Source organism: Arabidopsis lyrata (genome assembly GCF_000004255.2).
Source record: "Arabidopsis lyrata subsp. lyrata unplaced genomic scaffold ARALYscaffold_8, whole genome shotgun sequence".
In the NCBI taxonomy this organism is placed as follows: Eukaryota; Viridiplantae; Streptophyta; class Magnoliopsida; order Brassicales; family Brassicaceae; genus Arabidopsis; species Arabidopsis lyrata.
Window position 1 is genome coordinate 2932881 of NW_003302548.1, and position 17984 is coordinate 2950864.

The 17984-nt window shown below is 39.5% G+C and overlaps 1 protein-coding gene and 1 pseudogene across 5 annotated transcripts; both read left to right on the forward strand.

Moving 5' to 3' along the window:
• Positions 1-4151: 4151 nt before the first annotated feature.
• On the forward strand, positions 4152-5606 carry LOC110230126 (annotated as a pseudogene).
• Positions 5607-7382: 1776 nt separating this feature from the next.
• Positions 7383-17940, forward strand: LOC9299620 (protein CHROMATIN REMODELING 4). 5 transcript variants are annotated; one of them, XM_021016002.1, is made up of 11 exons: positions 7383-7995; positions 8997-9332; positions 9427-9528; positions 9626-10375; positions 11028-11123; positions 11252-13879; positions 14121-14278; positions 14409-14523; positions 14615-14697; positions 14996-15524; positions 15632-17940. In XM_021016002.1, exons 2-11 carry the CDS (start codon positions 9114-9116, stop codon positions 17618-17620), a joined length of 6669 nt encoding a protein of 2222 aa, XP_020871661.1. In that variant the 5' UTR covers positions 7383-7995; positions 8997-9113; the 3' UTR covers positions 17621-17940. The 5 variants fall into 5 exon arrangements, with proteins under 5 accessions (XP_020871661.1, XP_020871660.1, XP_020871664.1 ...); XM_021016001.1 differs by having other exon boundaries at positions 7396-8018; XM_021016005.1 differs by having other exon boundaries at positions 7396-8018; positions 11031-11123.
• The last annotated feature ends 44 nt before the right edge of the window (positions 17941-17984 follow it).

Genomic DNA, 17984 nt, shown 5'->3' on the forward strand with positions numbered 1-17984 from the left:
CGGTTTTTTGATTGAATAAATTTTACATTCTTTCAAAAAAAAGAAATGTTACGATTTTGATTGGTAATATGGAAAATGTTAAATGCAATTTTCATAAGTTCTATCAACCACGATTATTGTTTTAGTCAATGACCAATTTGTAGATTTAAATAGCTATTGGTTTATATTAGTTATAATTTTTGTTTGGGCCTAGGTTCGTTACACATTTTTAATTTAGAAGAGATGATATTGCTTCCCAACATGTATGCAACTTTATTTCTAGTGGACACAGTAACTAAACATATAAGAACCAATTTCAGCTGTTGTGTTACAAAGTCCATTAATTTACGCGTTATCGATTACAAGACCAATTTCGCCCTAGCCGCCGCCGTCAAGCTTTTCTCCTGTTCTGACCTCTCTGGCCACCGGCGCTTCTCGCCGGAGTCGTGAGAGGGTCGTCCGTGTGCTTATTCTTCCGTTCTCCTTTGTTTTCGGGCCATTCTCAGCTTTTCCATGCAGATCTAGTTTCGAAGTTTTCGGAGTGGCTTTAGGTTGGTTTCTTTTCCGGTTTCCGGCAAGATCTTCCCTGAGAGTCGCCTCATGTTGGTTCGTGATGGTGCTTCGTGATATCGTCATGTCTCGTTCGGTGGTTTTTTGGGCGTAGCTTCAGATCAGGTTTTTGGCCACCGCCGTTGGGTGTTGGTTGACGTGTTGTTGGGTTCCACTACGGCCGAGATGTTCTTGCTTCCTCTCTGTTAACATCTGACCTTCGTATTCTTCCTTCTATGGGATTGCTTCCTTTGGTCTTTTGCTGGTTTGGTCTCGATGGCTCTTCAAAGTTATTTTGTTTAGTCGTTTAGTCGTGGCTATCTTAGGGTGGTCGTTGCTATTGAGGAATCTGCCTTATTCTCAGTCTTTTGTGGTTTAGCATCATTTTCATTTGCCTATTGACTGCCATTTGGAGTTTACTTGTGTTTCGATCCGGTTCGTGCTCTTACCGTCTCCAGTCTTCGGTATGGTTCGGATTGCTTGGGCTCGGTCCTTGTCTCTACATTATAGATCTGATCGAGATCTCATCTTAGGTTTGGTATCTTTCTAGGCGTTAACAAATCGTTGTTACCTTGTTTCTTCGATATCGCCGCTTCCAGGAGCTGTGTTTGGTTCTAGATCGTTCTAGTTCCCTTTTTGCTGGTATGGATACCTTGGTTCTCCTTCTCAGTGAGGTAGTCTTCATTTGTTAAAGGAAGAGTCGCTCTCCGTTTGTGTGGATTTTCTCGTCCCTTTCGGTTAGCCACTTTGTCAAGCTTGTCTCTCTTTTGGTTTGTTGATAGATTCTTTGATTTGTGCTGAATTCTGGGTCTATTGTTAGATCTCTCTTGTTTTAGTTTCGGCTTTCTCCCTCTTTGTTGTTGGCGTTGTTTTGCCATTGCTTCCCTCTTTTGGGCTTAGTTTCCGGGGATATCTTGTTATCCGTCGGCTTAGTTTCTGGGATCATTTAGTTGATTGCCGGCTTAGTTTCTGGGGGTTAAAGTCCCGCCGGCCTTTGTATTTAGACGAAAAAAAAAAAAAATCGATTACAAGACCACACCACAACTGTTAAACTAAAAAACACTTTATTTTCTGTCAGAAAAAAATAAATATATTATGACACTACCACTTTATTTTCCTTTCGTGTCTCTCTGCGTTTTGTGGCCGTGCCCTAGAAGAAGAAGAAGAAGAAGAAGAAGAAGAAGAAGAAGAAGCCCCTTTTTCTCCGGGAGTTCAATCCCTAACTTCCGTCGCCGAATTTCTCGTCCTTGATCATCGGAGGACTGTTAAACTTCTTTATTTCGAGTTCAAACCCTAAAAGCTGCTAGGTAATTCCGCTTTTTGTATTTGCTGATGTAATTTATCTTGCTTGGGTTGGGGTTTTGATGCTTGTGTGAGGTTAATGCTGTTTGATTTAGGACTGATTTAGTGTGATTTGGTTTAATTGAGTTTCTTTGGGGGAATTGGGTTTATATCTCCAATCAACCTTTATTGTTAGTGGCACTTATTAGGAATGTAACCTAACTTAACCCAAAAGCTAGCTCAAGAGTTAAGGATTGCCACATCCTTTATATATTACCCAAAGATCTTAATCCCAAGCAATGTGAGACATTCTAATAGGCCTCCTCGAGATGTGGGTGGGAAACGGTCCAACGGGAAACAACCCAAGCCCAACATCTCGGAAATACAACAAGACATGCCATTTATATGGGCCACATAGGTGGGAAACCATTTTTGTGGGAATTTGCTTGTTGGGCCAACCTTGGGCTCTGATACCATATTAGGAATGTGACCTAACTTAACCCAAAAGCTAGCTCAAGAGTTAAGGATTGCCACATCCTTTATATATTACCCAAAGATCTTAATCTCAAGCAATGTGGAACATTCTAATAGCACTAGGGATGTTGTCATGGGTAAAAAAACCCGGCCCGACCCGAACCCGAAATAAACTTGCCCACAAAAAAACCCGAATTCAAAAAACCCGATGGGTTTCGGGTTCTAATGAGTAAGCCCGAAAAAACCCGACGGAGTCTGGGTAACCTGTGGGAACGAATAGTTTATATTATAAAAGCTGTGTTAAGACTTAGGCTTAGATTACTTACTAGGTTTGTGTCTCATCTTTAATTAAGACTTTTGAATTTTGATTACGGATGGTGATACTTGTAACGTTGTAGAGTTACCACCTTATTTAGAGGAACATCATTTAGTCTCTTAACTTATATGTTTTCATATCATTGGAAAAGTGAATGAAATTGTGGTTATGGGTCAGTACTCTGTGCTTTGTCCAATGTGCATAACGTTTTTAAATCAGGAAAAGGCTCAGTTCCACATTTTTTTATTTATCGTTTATATGACTATCGAATTGTACGCTGTTCCTGTCTGTTTGATGATTCTGCATCTTTGATTTGAGTGATACTTCATTTGATCTTATCACTCTTTCTGTTCAGTATTTCTAAAAATGTGCACAGTTAAAGTACCTCCTTGTTATTTCAGTGTCTCTTGATCTTAGATTATGGTTTACCTTACTCGTTTTTTCTTTTGTAATTTTAGTGTAGAGCCAGAGTTCTTTGAAGGCCAGTATTCTTTAGTTACTATTGTTCCTATGATTTACACATGAAGGTCTATCCGGTTCTCTATCAGGCATTCTACTTGCTGATAGTGGGAAAATGTATTGTATGAAATGTTGCATAAACGCCTTATTTTGAAGTGTGTTGTAGCACTAAATATTTATATAAATAAAAATCAGTGATCAGAGATTTGGTAGAGTTACAAGATTCAGAATCGTTTCAAGATTGTTTTTCTGATACTCTTTATTTAATGTTGAGTATCTTCTGCATTAATGTAAAGAGTCTTTGGTCAATATTGCATGTAGTGTTTCTTGTTCTGTCCTGAAGATTGTGGCTATTTTAAGTTCTTATATAACCAGTGTGACATTTTGTTATGCTTAACATTTTGCAACAACTGGTTATTCTCCACAAACTTAATATTGTTTTACCTGTTTATTAGTAGAGTGGTTTCTCACAAGTAATTATGATACATGTGACTACACCTCTGTTTCGGCAGATGAATTGTGGATACCTCTTACAACTGCAGGAGCTCGGAAATAGTTTGATGTTTTTTCTTTAGGAATTTAGTTATATAGAGTTGAAATTTCTTGATGGTCCTATTGATTTCATTTTTATTCGTTGTTGTTCTTGTATCATCTTTCATTTAGTATATGTTCTTATCCATTTATACTTACTAATGCAGAAGCTTCCCAAGGAGGAACGTCGTGCATTACGTGCCACAAATAAATCTTCTAGTTATTTGGATGATAAAAGCTCTCTTCCGGCTGGAAACCTCCAGGTATCCATCAAAAAATCATTTTTGTTCCTTCAGAATTGTCTATTATGATGCGCCTTCATTTCTGGTGACTCTTGTGTTGCTCATGCTTGTTAATATATCTTTTCATTCTTTTGTTTGTGGTTTCCTAACAGGTTGATCGTGTTTTAGTATGCCCAATCCAAGGTCTGACTAAAACCTCGCTTTGTAGTGCTCTTTCAGATGTCTTGTGTTCTGATAATTTACAAGCTAATGACCAGCGTGATACAAATGCTGAATCAGTAGTTGCTGAGGGCAGAACATAATCTTCTTCTAAGACGGGTAAAAGTTCCAGGGGTTCACGACTGAAGGATAAAGATATGGATGAGTCTGCTTTAGGTACTGAGGGTATGGTTGAGGTGAAAGAAGTGATGCTTTCAGAAGACAATCTTCCTGGGGATCCTTCTGCTAGACCATCTGAACGACCAGGGACATCGACAGATATTCCCAACGAGAAGCCTTTTCCACTCAACTCTCTTGGAGTGGGCAACTTAGGTTCATTGGGTTTGGATAGTTTAAATTCTCTAAACACACTGAGAGTGGATGAAAAAAAGGATGCTATTAAGCACGGGAAATTACCCTTGTTTCTAGATATGCCATTACCTCCAATGCTTGATTCAAGCAACAATGTGTTCTTGGGAAGATCAGCCAATACATCTTTCCTTAATCCAAACCGAAGGCTGAATCTCTCCAATCCTATGGGGATAGATATTTTGGGAATTAGCTCTTCAGAGAACAGTTTACCTCATTGGTTACGGGATGTTGTGACTGTTCCTACCGTAAAGTCACCTGAACCACCCACTCTACCTCCAACTGTTCCTATGGGGAAAGATATATTGGGAATCAGCTCTTCGGATAACAGGCTACCTCATTGGTTATGGGATGTTGTGACTGTTCCTACAGTGAAGTCACCTGAACCACCCACTCTACCTCCAACTGTTCCTATGGGGATAGATATTTTGGGAATTAGCTCTTCAGAGAAGCTACCTCACTGGTTACGGGATGTTGTGACTTTTCCTACCGTGAAGTCACCTGAACCACCCACTCTACCTCCAACCGTGTCAGCTATAGCTCAATCAGTCCGCGTTTTATATGGTTAAGATTCTACCACCATTCCACCGTTTGTGATACCAGACCCGCGGCCTCATGCTCCTAGAGATCCAAGACACAGTCTGCGTAAGAAAAGGAAACGTAAATTGCATTCATTGAGTCAAAAGACTACAGACATTGGTAGTAGCAGCCACAATGCTGTAGAAAGCAGCTCTCAAGGCCATCCACAAAAATCCTCAACTCCTTCTTTGCCTCCACCGTCTCTGGCGGGAGAAACTTCAGGGTCTTCTCAACCCAATTTACCTCCTCACAACCTAAACAGCACAGAACCACTGTCCTCGGCAGAAGCAATCAGATTTCCACCACCTGAAGAAGAATATGTGATAGCAGCAGCACCATCTGAAGCACATGGGCCTAGTCTAGAGGTAATCACTGGTACGACAAAGTCTATCTCGCTAGATAGCAAAAGCTCTGAACCAAAATCTACCAACCAAGATGGAGACTTAGATCCAGAAGCTGATGATAAAATTGAGTCTGTTCGAATCCCGCTTCATTCAGATAAGCCTTTAGATGAGAAACAAGAATCTGAAAATGCATTGAACAAGCAGGCTGAAAGTCAAAACACCAATGCAAAAGAAGAAGAAGAAGAAGATACCGATCTGAACGGAGGACGAACAAGCGATTGGTAGTGACGACGCCTAAAAGTTCAGATGAGACCACTAAACTGGTCGAAATGATGCTAGGATTCGCTTCTAAACAGACTGAAATGTGTGAGTCTATGGTTAACCGAATTGAAGAAGCCGCTTTGAGACAACAAGAAGTTACGAAGCAGCAGGAGGAGATCTTCATGAGACAGCAAGAAATCATGCTGTCACAACAAAAAATTAACTTAGACCAGCAACAACATTTGCGTACAACCTTGAACAACTTTTCAAATCTTGTAAAAAAAATTAGTAGATGGGTTTAAGCCTGCACCATAAACTAAGATAGAGAAACCCTTGTATGTTAACCAAGTACTTGCTTGGTCTAATGGCATAAAAGATGAGAAGTTGTGCTCCCATGGATTTGAATGTTGCTTAAAAAGAGTCTTCAACTACTAGTCCCGATCCAAAAAGATGTACGAACTTTCAGATTTGGCACTTTTTTCATAATCAATATAAAAAAAAATGTGATCAAAGAACCTACAAAGATGCAATACTACAGCTATAAGATCATAATATATAGAAACAAATAATCATTTAAAGCGACCATTTTTTCGAATCCTTAATTAACAAAGACACCATCTAATAAAACTAATTAAGAGTTCTAGATACAAATGTAAACCATTGTATCATCTTACTTATCGGTACATCTTTGTAAAATAAAAAAAGAATAAATGTGTTATAATTAGGTTCGGTTCAAACATTGGTTAGACCTAGTCAGGGCCGGCCCAAAGGATTCATATGCCTAAAGCCCAAAATTTTTTTGTTACTCATTAACCAACAAAAATACAAAAAAATGTTAAAAATTCATCTTAATGTCACTCGAACTCGTCAACTCCCGCAATAAATGAGACATTAACCACTGTACTATAAGATCTTTTCTGAAATTTTATGCCCCTTAAAAACTAAAATATAATCTGATGCCTAAAGCACCTGCTTGATGGGCTTTAGGTCTGGGCCGGCCCTGGACCTAGTACTGCTATGTAAAAAATCAATAAATATGTATTAAAAAAAAAGAGACATGTAAAACAAAAATTTTGGACCTTTAAACCTTTTGTCCGAGCACTTCTACCACATGTCTTAAGCCGACACCGGTTATAATCACCTAATTTCCATTTAGATCCGATATCGAACTGAAGAAACCTAGTTCAACTTGGTTAGCAAAAACCAAATAACACAACCATCCAATAACACAATCACAACATCCGTTTCCCAACAACATTTATGCAACTTTATTTCTAGTGGACACTAAACATATAAGAACCAATTTCAACTGTTGTGTTACAAAGTCCATTAAAATTACGCGTTATCGATTACAATACGTCAATACCACACCACAACTGTTAAAAACAAAAACACTTTATTTTCTGTCAGAAAAAATAAATATATAATGACAGCAATCACTTTCAAAAGGCCTCTCAAATGGGTCCCAAATGTGTGATCCTAATGTCAATCACAAGTAACCTAAGTTCGGCCCAAATATCTGATGGTCCACTTTACATTTTTTCATTAAATAAATATGTTGATATATATCAGTAAAAAAAAAAAAATTCAGTCTGAAGAACAAACATTAAATTAAGGTTATTTACGTCAAAGAAAAGAGAATCAAAAGAAAATCATTTTCTCTGGCGGCGTTTTAAAAACATTAGATTTTGATTTTTGACTTTATTATATAAAACTAAAAAGCTCTCTCGTATTTAAACAAGCTAAAAACAAATAAATAAAAAACTGAAATAGAAAACAGTTTAACCTTTAAAAGATCAAAGTAGAAACTAAGGATCTAAATAAGCTTAGAGTAAGACAAAATTCGCAATCAAGATCCATGGCGGATTTTGTCTCTCTCCTTTGGTTCGAACTTGACACAAAGGGTTCGAGACGAGATAACAGACAAGGGTCCGAACCGAAACGGAGGAAGAAAGCAAAAAGGCAAGACCTTTTGTGTTTGGTGATAGAGAGAGAGGGAGGGGGACACGTGTCGGGGTAAGAGAGGAAGAGAGGTCACTCTCCGTTCCCGGTTCTGTCTCGTGCGGTGCGTAGTAGGGTGCCATGTCAGAGTCCGTTCCCCTATGAGCTCGGCGAATCCGAATCATATGCCTTTCTTTTCGCTATTAACCCAAACCCATCTCTCAAAGACTTGACCTTTATCTTTCTCTCTCTCTAATTTATTTATCGTTTCGCGTGTCGCCTTCTCTCTCTCTCTCATTCTCTCTCTCTTTCCTTTCGTATCTCTCTTTCGTTGAGGCCGTGCCCTAGAAGAAGAAGAAGAAGCCCCTTTTTCTCCGGGACTTCAATCCCCAACTTCCGTCGCCGGATTTCTCGTCCTTGATCATCGGAGGACTCTCTAACTACTTTATTCCGATTTCAGATTTCCAGATTTGTAAGCTGCTTTCTCCTTTCTGGGTAATTCTCCTTTTTGTATTTGCTTTTGTAATTTCGATGATTTATCTTACTTGGTGAGGGGTTTTGATGCTTGTGTGAGGTTAATGCTGTTTAATTAAGGACTGATTTAGTGTGATTTGGTTTAATTGAGTTTCTCTTGAGGGAATTGGGTTTATATCTCCAATGAAGCTTTATATTGTTAGTGCCAATGTGTGTTGTTTTAGCTACATCTCTTAGCTCTTTTCTCTATTGGTTTTGTGTTTCGATTTCATGTTTGTTTGTGTTTCATTACCAATGGCTGTCTTTACTTGAATCTCAGTTATTTAGTTTCTAATTATGGTTTGCTTGACTAGATTCATGGCTTCTGCAATCTATAGTTTATTTAAGTCGACTTATAATGTTTTGTAATGAATCCTACACTAGTGTTCTTTTAATTATATAGGATCATTGATCTATGTTTCCTTAGAGATAGGTTTAAGGCTAGAAAACACCAGATTTTGAAGTGGAGGAATGTAATAAAGTATGAATTTAATGGAAGTATTCTTAAGGAGTGAGGGAACGAAACGTTTATATTATAAAGGCTGTGTTAAGATTAGATTACTTACTAGGTTTGTGTCTCATCTTTAATTAAGTCTTTTGATTACGGATGACAATACTTCTAACGTTGTAGAGTTACCACCATAATTACCGGGGATATCATTTAGTTTCTTAGCTTCTATAGCTTATAAGATTGGATGACGCTGTTTGATTTCATATCATTGTAAAACCGAATGAAATTGTGGTTGTGGGTCGGTACACTGTGCTTTGTCCGATGTCCATGACGTTTTACTAAATCAGGAAAAGGCTCAGTTTCACATTTTCCATTTATCGTGTATATGAATATTGACTTTCACGCCGTTCCTCTCTGTTTGTGCACAGTTTAAGTACCTCCTTGTTGTTTCAGTGTCTCTTGATCTTAGATTATGGTTTACCTTACTTGTTTTTTCTTTTGTAATATAGTGTAGAGACAGAGTTCTTTGAAGGCAGTATTCTTTAGTTACTACTGTAACTGTGATTCACACATGAAGGTCTATCCGGTTCTCTATCAAGCATATGGTATGAAAACAGAAGTAGAAGATGAAAGATTCAGGAAGTGAAATGATTAATAGAGATTGGGTCATGAAGCAGAAACGAAGAAAACTTCCGTCTATACTGGATTTATTAGACCAAAAAGTGGATAGTTCAGTGGCTTTTGATTCTTCGGAATACACTTCTTCCGCTAAACCAACTAAGCATCGGCTTAAGACTGATTTAACTCCTGAAAGGAATTCCTCTAAGAGGAAGGGAAATGATGGGGTAACTTCATTTTATCTTTCTGGTGTTTTTAAAAAATTTTCTCCTTATTTTATTATATGGTGTTCTTCTATTAATCATTTTTTTTTCGTAACAGAATTATTTTGAATGTGTGATCTGTGATCTTGGTGGTGATTTACTGTGTTGTGATAGTTGTCCTCGGACCTATCATACCGCATGCCTCAATCCACCTCTTAAGGTAAACGATTTTATTTTTCCATGTGTCCTTCGTAGTCGTAGATTCGCAATACCCACATTTGGGAAACTAATTTTACTCCTTATCTCGTCTCCTCCAGAGGATTCCAAATGGTAAGTGGATCTGCCCAAAATGTTCCCCAAACAGTGAAGCACTCAAGCCTGTCAATCGTTTAGATGCCGTTGCTAAGCGAGCGAGAACAAAAACCACGAAAAGAAATTCACAAGCCGGACCAAAGTGCGAGAGAGCTTCTCAGATTTATTGCAGTTCTATAATTTCTGGAGAACAATCTTCAGAGAAAGGGAAATCTATATCGGCCGAAGAGAGCAAATCCATAGGAAAGGAGGTTTATTCTTCCCCGATGGATGGCTGTTCAACTGCTGAGCTTGGCCATGCATCTGCGGATGACCGACCCGATTCATCGTCTCATGGAGAAGATGATTTGGGGAAACCTGTCATACCTACTGCAGATCTGCCTTCTGATGCAGGATTAACTTTGCCGTCCTGTGAAGATCTCTCCGAATCTAAACTATCAGATACGGAGAAAAATCATGAAGCACCCGTGGAAAAGTTGGAACACGCTTCCAGCGAGATTGTGGAAAACAAGACAATTGCTGAAGTGGAGACTGGAAAAGGTAAAAGGAAAAAACGGAAGCGTGAACTAAATGATGGGGAAAGTCTTGAAAGGTGCAAGACTGATAAGAAACGTGCGAAGAAAAGTTTGTCCAAAGTGGGTTCTCAGAGTACCAAATCACCGGAGTCTTCGAAAAAAAAGAAAAAGAAAAATCGCGTGACATTAAAATCCTTGTCCAAACCTCAGTCCAAGACAGAAACACCAGAAAAAGTGAAGGTATGTTTTCCTAATTATTATAGATTTTGTAGACATTCTAGTGTGCTGATTGTGGGAAAATGTATTGTACGAAATGTTGCATCCACGCCTTTTTCTTAAGTGTGTTGTAGCACTAAATATATATATATATATATGAAAAAAGAAAATCAGAGATTAGAGATTTGGTAGAGTTACAAGATTCAGAATCATTTCAAGATTGTTTTTCTGACACTCTGTCTTTAATGTTGAGTATCTTCGGCATTAATATAAAAAGTCTTTGGTCAATATTGCATGTAGTGTTTCTTGTTCTGTCCTGAAGATTGTGCCTATTTTAAGTTCTTATATAACCAGTGCGACTTTTTGTTATGCTTAACATTTTGCAACAACTGGTTATTCTCCACAAACTCAATATTGTTTTACCTGTTTATTAGTAGAGTGGTTTCTCACAAGTAATTATGATACATGAGACTATATCTCTGTTTCGGCAGATGAATTGTGGATACCTCTTTTAACTGCAGGAGCTCGGAAATAGTTTGATGTTTTTTCTTTAGGAATTTAGTTATATAGAGTTGAAATTTCTTGATGGTTATTGATTTCGTTTTTTATTCGTTGTTGTTCTTGCATCATCTTTCATTTAGTATATGTTCTTATCCATTTATACTTACTAATGCAGAAGCTTCCCAAGGAGGAACGTCGAGCATTACGTGCCACAAATAAATCTTCTAGTTATTTGGATGAGAAAAGCTCTCTTCCGGCTGTAAACCTCCAGGTATCCATCAAAAAATCATTTTTGTTCCTTCAGAATTGTCTATTATGATGCGCCTTCATTTCTGGTGACTCATGTGTTGCTCATGCTTGTTAATATATCTTTTCATTTTGTTTGTGGTTTCCTAACAGGTTGATCGTGTTTTAGGATGCCGAATCCAAGGTCTGACTAAAACCTCGCTGTGTAGTGCTCTTTCAGATGACTTGTGTTCTGATAATTTACAAGCTAATGACCAGCGGGATAGCTCAGTACGAGATACAAATGCTGAATTAGTAGTTGCTGAGGACAAGACAGAATCTTCTTCTGAGACTGGTAAAAGTTCCAAGGGTTCACGACTGAAGGATAAAGATATGGATGAATCTGCTTTAGGTACTGAGGGTATGGTTGAAGTGAAAGAAGAGATGCATTCAGAAGACAATTCTGATGCCGCATTGAGTAGACACGTGGATGATGAAGATATGAAAGTTAGTGAAACACCTGTATCTGTTGAGAGGGAGTTACTTGAAGAAGCACATCAGGAAACAGGGGAACAATGCGCTGTGGCTGGTGAAGAAGTTGAGGAGCCTGTTGCTGCTAAAACTTCAGATCTGATTGGTGAGACTGTATCATATGAATTTCTTGTTAAATGGGTGGGAAAATCTAATATTCATAATACTTGGATTTCTGAGGCGGAGCTAAAAGGTCTTGCTAAAAGAAAACTAGAGAACTACAAATCAAAGTACGGAACAGCTGTAATAAATATCTGTGAAGATAAATGGAAACAGCCTCAGCGAATAGTTGCTATTCGGGTTTCAAAAGAAGGTAACCAAGAAGCTTACGTCAAATGGACAGGCTTGGCTTATGATGAATGCACGTGGGAGAGCTTGGAGGAGCCTATTCTTAAAAATTCATCGCATTTGATAGATCTTTTTCATCAGTATGAGCAGAAAACATTGGAAAGGAGTAGTAAGGGTAATCCCACTAGGGAAAGGGGTGAAGGTCAGCAAAGTGAAATTGTTACCCTCACAGAACAACCTCAAGAGCTCAGAGGAGGTGCCTTGTTTCCCCATCAGCTTGAGGCGTTGAATTGGCTGCGTAGATGCTGGCATAAATCCAAAAATGTAATACTTGCTGATGAGATGGGGCTTGGAAAAACAGTGTCTGCTAGTGCATTTCTCTCCTCACTGTATTTTGAATTTGGAGTTGCAAGACCTTGTTTAGTTTTGGTTCCTCTTTCAACAATGCCAAACTGGCTATCCGAGTTTTCTCTTTGGGCTCCACTCCTTAATGTTGTGGAGTATCATGGAAGCGCAAAAGGACGAGCCATAATTCGAGACTATGAGTGGCGTGCTAAGAATCCTACTGGGACGACCAAGAAGCCGACATCCTACAAATTTAATGTCCTTTTAACTACTTATGAAATGGTCCTGGCTGACTCATCTCATCTGCGCGGAGTTCCATGGGAAGTTCTTGTGGTTGATGAAGGGCACCGTTTAAAGAATTCAGAAAGTAAGCTGTTTAGCTTGCTCAACACATTCTCGTTTCAACACCGTGTGCTTTTGACTGGCACCCCTCTTCAAAATAACATTGGTGAGATGTATAACCTGCTCAACTTCTTGCAACCATTGTCATTCCCTTCTTTGTCTTCTTTTGAGGAGAGGTTCCATGATTTGACAAGTGCTGAGAAAGTAGAGGAACTGAAGAAACTTGTTGCTCCTCATATGCTTCGCCGGCTTAAAAAAGATGCCATGCAGAATATTCCTCCAAAGACAGAGAGGATGGTCCCTGTCGAATTGACATCAATCCAGGCGGAATATTATCGTGCAATGCTAACTAAGAACTATCAGATACTACGAAATATCGGGAAAGGGGTAGCGCAACAATCAATGCTTAACATAGTGATGCAGTTGAGAAAGGTTTGCAATCACCCATATCTCATACCAGGTACTGAGCCGGAGTCTGGGTCATTGGAGTTTCTTCATGATATGAGAATAAAAGCGTCAGCCAAGTTGACCCTGTTGCACTCTATGCTTAAGGTGCTACAGAAGGAAGGCCATAGAGTTCTGATATTTTCACAGATGACAAAGCTTCTAGACATTCTGGAGGACTACCTGAACATAGAATTTGGGCCTAAAACATTTGAAAGGGTGGATGGTTCTGTTGCGGTAGCTGATCGTCAGGCAGCTATAGCACGTTTCAACCAAGACAAAAATCGGTTTGTTTTTCTGTTATCAACACGTGCCTGTGGTCTTGGTATCAATCTGGCAACGGCTGATACTGTCATCATCTATGACTCTGATTTCAACCCTCACGCTGATATTCAAGCAATGAATAGAGCTCATCGAATTGGACAATCCAAACGACTTTTGGTATACAGACTTGTCGTCCGTGCCAGTGTTGAAGAGCGCATTTTGCAGCTGGCCAAGAAGAAGTTGATGCTCGATCAGCTTTTTGTAAACAAGTCCGGATCCCAGAAGGAGTTTGAAGATATTCTACGCTGGGGTACCGAAGAACTGTTCAACGACTCCGCTGGTGAGAACAAGAAAGATACAGCTGAAAGTAATGGAAACTTAGATGTAATCATGGATTTAGAAAGCAAGAGCAGGAAAAAAGGTGGTGGCCTCGGAGATGTTTATCAAGACAAATGTACAGAAGGAAATGGGAAGATTGTTTGGGATGAGATTGCAATTATGAAGTTGCTTGACCGGTCAAATATTCAATCAGCCTCCACTGATGCCGCTGATACTGAGTTGGAAAATGATATGCTCGGCACCGTAAAGGTGGGAAAAAAAAATTCATATGTTTGTCTTGCTAATTGACATTTTAATATGCATGTTTTCTAGTCACAACTGATATGCACTGTCAGGTTTCCAGATGCAAGTTTCTCTTTTAGCTGATTAACAAAGGAACAGTGAGACAAGTCTCACTAGATTTACTCAAATGACCCTTAAATACCTAGGCTGCTTTAACCTGCATAGTTGAATTGTCCGTTCAATAGTTTATATATTTCTTCATAAACAGCCTGTGGAATGGAATGAGGAAACGGCTGAAGAACAAGTTGAAGCTGAATCACCTGCTCTGGTAACTGATGATACTGATGAACAGAGCTCAGAGAGGAAAGATGATGATTTAGTTAATTTTACTGAAGAAAATGAATGGGACAGGCTTCTGCGTATGAGGTTGGAGTTTCCTCTTTCTCTGAGTTCAGCGACTTGGCTCTGTTATTTCTTTGGTCTTGGCATCATCTGTTCTTGTTTTCACTGCTTATTACTTGTTAGCTGATTTTCATACGAACAACTGTATTTGTAGATGGGAGAAATATCAGAGCGAGGAAGAAGCAGCACTTGGTAGAGGGAAGCGTTTGAGAAAGGCCGTTTCATACAGGGAAGCATATGCCCCACATACCAGTGGACCTGTAACTGAGGTTCATCTCTACTTCCAAAAGCATCTTTTTGTGGCTATGAATACCTTTGTCGTGTCAGTTTACCAGTATTCCTATTTTATAATTATTTCAGAGTGGTGGTGAAGATGAGAAAGAACCAGAACCGGAACTTAAGAAAGAATATACACCTGCTGGGCGAGCCCTAAAAGAAAAGTTGTAAGTTTTACTTCTAAGTCTATCCATTGTTCGACATTTGCTAGGTTTGATAATAGTGAAGTTGGAAAGTTTTGTACCTTTTGCAAATATTTAGATAAATTTTACTTAGCCTAAAGATTGTGATCTTTCCAGATGAGAAGACAAAAGAAGATTCTGTAGCAATATCAATTTGTGTATATTTGGTTAGAATATATCGAATTTATGTCATATTAATTTGCTGGTGAAGTAAAACCTGTAGCTCCTCATCATGCTTAACTTAAGATCTTAAATAACACTATCTTTATTATCTGCAAAACAGTGCCAAGCTGCGAGAGAGGCAAAAGATCCTGATTGCAAAAAGGAATTCTGTTGAAGATTCTCTTCCTAACTGCAATGTGGATCAGGTAGCTAATCAGGACAAAGAAAGCCCTACATCAATGGACTTGGACGATAGCAAAGCCAGCCAGCAATATGATGCACAAAGAAAAGCGAGCTCGTTAAGGCTAGAAAGTTCTTCAGATCCTAAACCAGATCTTCCAAGCCATCATCATGGCGCAGAATGTCTGCCATCTTTACCCCCAAACAACCTGCCAGTACTTGGACTGTGTGCTCCTAATTTTACTCAATCAGAATCCTCCCGGAGAAATTATTCTCGTCCAGGTAGTAGACAGAACAGAACCATAACAGGACCCCATTTTCCCTTCAATCTACCCCAAACATCGAACTTGGTTGAGAGGGATGCAAATGACCAGGAACCTTCTTTGGGCAAACTAAATCCACAGAACGTAAAGGAAGAACCTTTTCAGCAGCCTCTTAGTAATCTGGATGGCTGGCTTCCACATCGTCAGGTATTCCCCTCCCTCCTTTAAATGCAATTTCATCTAACACATCTACTTTCCATACACATTTGTGAAACATATACTTATATATGGGTTAAATCTTGTGCACATTGCAGCTTCCTCCGTCAGGGGATTTTGAGCGTCCCAGAAGTTCTGGTGCTGCTTTTGCTGATTTCCAGGAGAAGTTTCCGCTACTTAATCTTCCATTTGATGATAAGCTGCTTCCTCGATTTCCATTTCAGCCGAGAACCATGGGAACTTCCCATCAAGACATCATGGCTAATCTTTTAATGAGGAAAAGATTTGAAGGTATTGGTCATTCTATGCAAGACCTATTTGGCGTACCATCAATGCCGTTTCTACCCAATATGAAAGTCCCTCCTATGGATCCACCTGTCTTCAGCCAACAAGACAAGGACTTACCGCCTTTGGGTTTGGATCAGTTTCCATCAGCTCTTTCATCTATCCCGGAGAACCATCGAAAGGTGCTTGAGAATATAATGCTAAGAACTGGTTCTGGAATTGGGCACTCACAGAAAAAGAAGACAAGAGTAGATGCATGGTCCGAGGATGAACTAGATTCTCTCTGGATTGGGATTCGCAGACATGGGTATGGAAACTGGGAGACAATTCTCAGAGATCCAAGGCTAAAATTTTCGAAATTTAAAACACCAGAGTACTTGGCAGCAAGGTGGGAAGAAGAGCAACGTAAATTCTTGGATAGTCTTTCATCTCTGCCATCTAAATCAAGCAGGACTGATAAGTCCAACAAATCTTCCTTGTTTCCTGGTCTTCCCCAAGGAATAATGAATCGGGCTTTACATGGAACTAAATATGCCACTCCTCCAAGGTTCCAATCTCACCTGACAGACATAAAACTCGGATTCAGCGATCTAGCATCTCCCCTTCCGTTATATGAACCATCTGATCACCTGGGATTTCGAAGTGAGCCTTTTCCTCCCATGGCAAATCTGTGCACTGACAATCTTCCTGGGGATCCTTCTGCTGGACCATCTGAACGACCAGGGGCATCGACAAATATTCCCAACGAGAAGCCTTTCCCACTCAACTCTCTTGGAATGGGCAACTTAGGTTCATTGGGTTTGGATAGTTTAAGCTCCTTAAACACACTGAGAGCGGATGAAAAACGGGATGCTATTAAGCGCGGGAAATTACCCTTGTTTCTAGATATGCCGTTACCTCCAATGCTTGATTCAAGCAACAATGTCTTCTTGGGAAGATCAGCCAATCCATCTTTCCTTAATCCAAACCGAGGGTTGAATCTCTCCAATCCTATGGGGAGAGACATTTTGGGAATTAGCTCTTCAGAGAACAAGCTACCTCATTGGTTACGCGATGTTGTGACTGTTCCTACCGTGAAGTCACCTGAACCACCCACTCTACCTCCAACTGTGTCAGCTATAGCTCAATCAGTCCGCGTTTTATATGGCGAAGATTCCACCACCATTCCACCGTTTGTGATACCAGACCCGCCGCCTCCTGCTCCTAGAGATCCAAGACACAGTCTGCGTAAGAAAAAGAAACGTAAATTGCATTCATCGAGTCAAAAGACTACAGACATTGGTAGTAGCAGCCACAATGCTTTTGAAAGCAGCTCTCAAGGCCATCCACAAACATCCTCAACTCCTCATTTGCCTCCATCGTCTCTAGCGGGGGAAACTTCAGGGTCTTCTCAACCCAATTTACCTCCTCACAACCTAAACAGCACAGAACCACTGTCCTCTGAAGCAATCAGATTTCCACCACCTGAAGAAGATTCTGTGATAGCAGCAGTACCATCTGAAGCACCTGGGCCTAGTCTAGAGGGAATCACTGGTACGACGAAGTCAATCTCGCTAGAGAGCAAAAGCTCTGAACCAAAATCTACCAATCAAGATGGAGACTTAGATCCAGAAACTGATGAGAAAATTGAGTCTGATCGAATCCCGCTTCATTCAGATAAGCCTTTAGATGATATACAAGAAGCTGAAAATGCATTGAACAAGCAGGCTGAAAGTCAAAACACCAATGCAGAAGAAGTAGAGGCACAACAAGAAGAAGAATCCATGAAGATGGTGTCTGATAATTCTCCTGGTGACGATTGAATTCTTCGATCGAATTGCATTGAAATTACTAGTGTTACTTTTTCTTTAGGTCTTTGCAATCAAAAACTTTTACTGCTATTAAGTTTTGTAGGTATGACACAAATCGGTGAAGAAGCAGTATATGTATTGAGACTTCAATTTTTATCTTGTGGTTAATTTTATTTGATTGTAAAGCAGGCTTGTGTATGAGAATGAAGAAAGCTATTTTAGTGATCTAACTGGTTGGTTTGGACTGTGTAAAACCAGACACTTTAGATTGTAATGCTTAGTGGAAGAAATCTTAATTCTTGCTGTTAGAAAATCAGTTCCGGTTTAGCAAATTTCTCTTAACCGGATAATGTATAATTCATTTCTTACCTCTAGA

What these genes read in the sequence shown, in the direction of transcription:
- LOC9299620 (XM_021016002.1), top strand. Translation starts at nt 9,114, where the DNA reads ATGAAAGATTCAGGAAGTGAAATGATTAATAGAGATTGGGTCATGAAG. An exon ending in CGAGCCCTAAAAGAAAAGTT is followed by an intron (nt 14,698 to 14,995) that starts GTAAGTTTTACT and finishes TCTGCAAAACAG; the next exon opens with TGCCAAGCTGCGAGAGAGGC. An exon ending in GCTGGCTTCCACATCGTCAG is followed by an intron (nt 15,525 to 15,631) that starts GTATTCCCCTCC and finishes TGCACATTGCAG; the next exon opens with CTTCCTCCGTCAGGGGATTT.